General features: G+C 48.3%; 1 protein-coding gene across 1 annotated transcript; it reads right to left on the reverse strand.

Moving 5' to 3' along the window:
- Nucleotides 1–2,233: 2,233 nt before the first annotated feature.
- On the reverse strand, nucleotides 2,234–5,259 carry LOC127001015 (platelet binding protein GspB-like). Its single transcript, XM_050865197.1, has 3 exons — nucleotides 3,766–5,259; nucleotides 3,416–3,528; nucleotides 2,234–3,268 (listed from the first exon to the last, which is right to left on the reverse strand). The coding sequence occupies exons 1-3, from the start codon at nucleotides 3,863–3,865 to the stop codon at nucleotides 2,777–2,779; spliced, it is 705 nt and encodes a 234-aa protein (XP_050721154.1). The 5' UTR covers nucleotides 3,866–5,259; the 3' UTR covers nucleotides 2,234–2,776.
- Nucleotides 5,260–5,839: the final 580 nt, after the last annotated feature.

Below are 5,839 nucleotides of genomic sequence, written 5' to 3' on the forward strand. Positions count from 1 at the left end.
TAAGAAATGGGGACTAATCTTAGTAAGAGAAAAAGAGTGAAATGCAACTAAGGGGGGTTGAGATCGTTGCACATCTCATCCAAATAGACTTGCCCTTACCCTATGTTGCATTTCACTTTTCGTCTCTTACTAGGATTAGTCCCCATTTCTTATCTCTAAATAAATAAATAAATAAATAATTGAATAATTGAATAGATTGGTTAATTGCGATTTGGGGAATCGCCTAGGGAAGGTGTGTGTTAGAAATAGGGTCGTTAAGGGGGGATAGACAAATTAAATATTTCCCTTATGGAACTAGTCTCGGGCCGAGAGTTCAAGCCAACTAAGAGTATCGTCTGAGCTCAAATAATCCTTGGATGGTACTTAAATACTTCGCTCGAGACTAAGTATAAAACAGCACTGCCGCGAGTTAATGTGGGAGCCGCGAGCGCTGAGGTGTTAAATGCTTGAGAGCAGATGATGGAGTGGGGTGAAAGCCAACCACGTGGGTCTGAAGAGGTATTTTGAATTTCCCTCGCCAGATTGCGTGCTGTTTAATAATAATTCCGCAAGGGCAATTATTTATTATTTCATGAAAGGAAACCCTGAACTATTGTTATTCCTTTCATGGTAAATGTGTTTAGTCTTCAGGCAGTGAATAAGGTGATTCTGTCTCGGTCTGGGAGCCGATGAGCGAAGTATTTAAGTACCATCCAAGGCTTATTTGAGCTCAGACGATACTCATAGTTGGCTTGAACTCTCGGCCCGAGACTAGTTCTATAAGGAAAATAGTTAATTTGTCTAATCCCCTGGTTGACTGACCTAATTCCTAACAACACACACACACACACACACACACACACACACACACACCCGCCTGGACTGTGCTGGGCATTAACGTGCAGCGACGAAAAAGGTATAAATGCTAACGTACAGTATGAAAAAAAAGACAAACCTCGCCATATCACACCTGCGTCCTTCCATGAGGCGGGGCAGGCGTTTCCTCCCTGGGGAGCTTGGCTGGGGGTCCTGGGGGGTGGGGGGGGGGTCTGGGGTAGTTGCGGATTTACGTGCATTTGGGCCAATGAGGCTGCAGCTTAAGGCCCCCTAATGATTAGAAAATAAATAAATAATTGAAATAATTTGAAATAAAATACAATTGAAAAAAATAAGAACGTTGATATTCTGCAGGTAGCCATAATTCAACAGGAGAGTCGCCAGGATTTGGCGACTTTTTACATTAGGCTTTTCATACGTGTACCTGTAGGCTTAATAAGAATTTTGTTTGGTTTCAAACAAGTAATTGCCCGACACTTGGTTACACGGAGAAACTAATCAGACGGACTTTGTTGACGAGACGGTGACACAATGGAGACGGGTCCGTGACGCGTCAAGTTCACATACGCGGCTGTCTATGGATGTCAAAGGCTCAGTCTCGGTTATGTCATGTTGACGCAGGGAGCCGCAGCCTGCTGGTCCCCTATATAGATCTTGGCTGAGCCTGAGGAGAACTCTCATTACCAGAGTAACTGTTCGGCCTCCTTAGCTTCAATAACATTGTAAGTGTCAGCTCTGGGCAGTATTATTCTGTGACGTATGACAAGAAGACTGCTTGTCTTTAACGTGAAAATATTGCAGACAGCTGCGTGACCAACGAGAAGGGCGAGTGTGTCTGTCTCATGGTGTCAAACTGTTGTGGAGAGCGTAACTTTTCTACACTTGATTAATAAAGAATGCAACACGAGCAAAAATGAGAGAACAGCGTCCAAACATGCTGTCACTCATGAAGATAGAGAATGAGAGAACGGCGTCCAAACATGCTGTCACTCATGAAGATAGAGAATGAGAGAACGGCGTCCAAACATGCTGTCACTCATGAAGATAGAGAATGAGAGAACGGCGTCCAAACATGCTGTCACTCATGAAGATAGAGAATGAGAGAACAGCGTCCAAACATGCTGTCACTCATGAAGATAGAGAATGAGAGAACAGCGTCCAAACATGCTGTCACTCATGAAGACAGAGACGAGTATTTTGCGGAAGCTTTGAAGACGTAGTAAGAGCACTTGTCTGTCACCGTTTATCGACATGTTTTTGCTGACTGCTCTTCTGAACTTGTTGTCTGCCCTCACGCGGCCCCGCTGCACTCGACTCTCCTGTAGCTCACCCGCATGTCGTCCTAATCCTTGGTTCAAGAGTTAACCAGTATGTCCACTCTCATCCCCTCCAGACCTTAATAAGACAAAGAAGCAGGAGTGGGTGCAGGTTCTTTATTGCAATGAAAAACAATAACGTATTACAAGGCACACAAAGAAGCACAAAAAACAGACAACAGAAAATTAAGCCATATCACTTGTTGCCATGGACGGACTAACATAAACCAAGATCTGAAGGGTCTCTTAAGGGGCCGTATTACAAGTCCAATCCGAGAAGTTTCGGGTCCCTACAAAGGTCAGTTTATGGGCCGTATTACAAGTCCAATCCGAGAAGTTTCGGGTCCCTACAGAGTTATTCATCCCGAACTCTGTAGGGACCCAAAACTTCACGGATTAGACTTGTAGTACGGCCCCTGAACCGACCTTTGTAGGGACCCGAAACTTCTCGGATTGGACTTGTAATACGGGCCCTTCTTAACCTGAGCCATCAACGTCCCCACCGACAGCCGAAGTTACCAGAGCCACCTAGCCACTAATGTCGCGTGGCCGCCGTTGTTATCGTAGCTACCATAGCCGCCGTAGCCGAAGTACCCGTCATAGCCATTAACATCCAAACTGACAGCCGGAGTTACGGAAGCCACCTAAGTCTCGGTGGCCGCCGATGTTACCGAAGCCGCGGTTGTTACCGAAGCCGCGGTTGTTACCGAAGCCGCGGTTGTTACCGAAGCCGCGGTTGTTACCGAAGCCGCGGTTGTTACCGAAGCCGCGGTTGTTACCGAAGCCGTGGTTGTTACCGAAGCCGCGGTTGTTACCAAAGCCGTGGTTGTTACCAAAGCCGTGGTTGTTACCGAAGCCGCGGTTGTTACCAAAGCCGTGGTTGTTACTGAAGCCGTGGTTGTTACCGAAGCCGCGGTTGTTACCGAAGCCGTGGTTGTTACTGAAGCCGTGGTTGTTACTGAAGCCGTGGTTGTTACCGAAGCCGCGGTTGTTACCGAAGCCGCGGTTGTTACCGAAGCCGCGGTTGTTACCAAAGCCGCGGTTGTTACCAAAGCCGTGGTTGTACCGAAGCTGAAGTGATCAGGGAATCGGAATACCACAACCTCTGCCCCGACTCCATTGCTGGTGAGGGCTCCCTGTTAGGTTACGGGGAGAGAGAGAGAGAGAGAGAGAGAGATTAATTATAGATGTAATGATTGTTTGTACAGTAGAAAAACAATTCTCTCTCTCTCTCTCTCTCTCTCTCTCTCTCTCTCTCTCACACACACACACACAACACTCACGGCGCTTGGTCTTTCGGCCTTCTCGCCATTAAAGAATCCACGGACGTTATCGAAGTCCAAACCGATTTGGACCCCTTCCCCACCAAAAGGCGAGGGCGTGATGGGCTCCTGTCCTGTGAAGACAACCAGCATCACGATTATATCATTAACAATAAAATCTGTTCAACAGCAACAACAACAACAAATAATAATAATAACAATAATAATAATAATAAAAGTCTGTCAGTCAGCCTGTTTCTCCCTCATGGCAGTACGCGGGTTCTTGCTAGTTCCTGCGCCAGTCACTGTCAGCCTGTCGCTCCAGCAGTCAGTCTGTCTTCCTGTCGTCCGTCGGCTTGTGTTTCACTCACCGGCAGGGGCAGGAGCAGACGTGGCGGGCAAGACTTGCATGAACACCACCACCACCACCGCTGCCACACACCGCAGACCACCACGAGGCCGGCGACCCATCCTGGAGGCGGGGAGGAACACGGAGCGAAGGGAGCACACGGAGCGTGGGCTGTGGGCTGCTCAGCGCCGGGAGGGAGGGAAGGCGCTGGCTGGCTGGAATCCCTGGATGATGAGGCGACGGGAGCAAGAGAGGCTGTGGGCTGCTCAGCGCCGGGAGGGAGGGAAGGCGCTGGCTGGCTGGAATCCCTGGGTGATGAGGCGACGGGAGCAAGAGAGAGAGGCTGTGGGCTACTCAGCGCCGGGAGGGAGGGAAGGCGCTGGCTGGCTGGAATCCCTGGGTGATGAGGCGACGGGAGCAAGAGAGAGAGGCTGTGGGCTACTCAGCGCCGGGAGGGAGGGAAGGCGCTGGCTGGCTGGAATCCCTGGATGATGAGGCGACGGGAGCTGCGAGCAAGAGAGAGGCTGTGGGCTGCTCACGCGAGACACTGACTGGCTGGGTAGGGTCAGGGTTGCCAGATGGTCTTTACTATTTGTCTGGAAATCTGGGCTTAAAAAATCTGGAAATCCCACGAAAAATCTGGATATTCTTAAGTTGAACGGAAAGTGTCCGAGGAAATGATGAATCCTATTGTGTGGCACTTAGGAAAGTTTTGTATACAAGAATCGTGGAAACCAGAGGGTATGAGAGGGGGAGGAATAGGGCAGGGACGGCCTGAGAGGAAAAAAAAAATAGTTGTCGGGGATCGCTACCTGGGGGGCGCGGCCGTAACTAATAACTATTTACTCGTTGTCTTTTAATACTAGTCCTGGTGTCCCTGGTCTGCAGGGTGACGTTGAAAATAGAATGATGCAGCTCAGGTAAAAATTCAGCCCTAATGTTCCGACTAAGACTTGAAAATACTATAAACATTAAATCACTAATTTGTTACTGAGTAGGTTGTAGTGTCTGTGTACATTTTTTTTGTGTGTGTGTAATTCACCTCTTGGTCTGCTGCGGGTCTCTCTCGAGACAGCCAGCCGTTCCCCTTCGGAGAAGCACAGAGCTCATTGTACCGATCTTTGGGTACGACCACTCACACTCAACACACCGCGACAACGAGGTCACAACTCCTTGCCTGACGTCGCGTACCTACTCACTGCTTTAGTGAACAGGGGCTACACGTGAAAGAAGATAAACCCAACTTATCTTCACCCGGCCGGGGAATCGAAGCCCGGTCCTTCTGGTTGTGAGGCAGACGCTCTATCCACTGAGCTACCGGGCCGTGTGTGTGTCTATCGCACACACTATTTTTTATTCTTGTTTTTAGTTCAATACCAAATTTATTTCGTTTCACTTCCAAATTTAAGTCTAAAACGGTGCTTCAATACCAAACGGATTTTTCAATACCAAATTTATCCTAATTTGGTATTGAAAAATACCAAATGGCAACCCTGCTCTCCGGACAAAAACATGTAGCATATCTCTCTCTCTCTCTCTCTCTCTCTCTCTCTCTCTCTCTCTCTCTCTCTCTCTCTCTCTCTCTTCTGGAAATGTGGATAAAATTCTTGCTGAAGTCAAAATCTGGGAATTTCATGAAAGGGTCTGGAAATCTGGATGAAACCCAAAAATCTGGAAAAATCTAGATTTTTCTGGGAATCTGGCAACATTGGGTAGGGTGCTGAGGCGACGGGAGCAAGAGAGGTTGTGGGCTGCTCACCGCTGGGAGGGAGGCGAGACACTGGCTGGCTGCTGAGGCGACGGGAGCAAGCAAGGAGACTATAGTATATAGTCTCTTTGGGAGCAAGAGAGAGGCTGTGGGCTCCTCAGCGCTGGGAGGGAGGCGAGACACTGACTGGTAGGGGTGGGCAGGTACCGGTACCAGTACCGGTACTAACGGTACCAGCTAAACGGTACGGTTACGGTACCAGATTGCTCGGTACCGGTACCAGATTGCTCGGATTTATTTATTGGAATTATTGATAATTCTTCATGTCCGATTTTTTTTTAGGTTACTAATAAATATTGTTATTGTTATTAGACTATGATCGAGTACA

The sequence above is a fragment of the Eriocheir sinensis genome, chromosome 19 (assembly GCF_024679095.1).
Source record: "Eriocheir sinensis breed Jianghai 21 chromosome 19, ASM2467909v1, whole genome shotgun sequence".
In the NCBI taxonomy this organism is placed as follows: domain Eukaryota; kingdom Metazoa; phylum Arthropoda; class Malacostraca; order Decapoda; family Varunidae; genus Eriocheir; species Eriocheir sinensis.

What these genes read in the sequence shown, in the direction of transcription:
- LOC127001015 (XM_050865197.1), bottom strand. Translation starts at nt 3,865, where the DNA reads ATGGGTCGCCGGCCTCGTGGTGGTCTGCGGTGTGTGGCAGCGGTGGTG. An exon ending in GTCTGCTCCTGCCCCTGCCG is followed by an intron (nt 3,529 to 3,765) that starts GTGAGTGAAACA and finishes TTGTCTTCACAG; the next exon opens with GACAGGAGCCCATCACGCCC. An exon ending in AGGCCGAAAGACCAAGCGCC is followed by an intron (nt 3,269 to 3,415) that starts GTGAGTGTTGTG and finishes GTAACCTAACAG; the next exon opens with GGAGCCCTCACCAGCAATGG.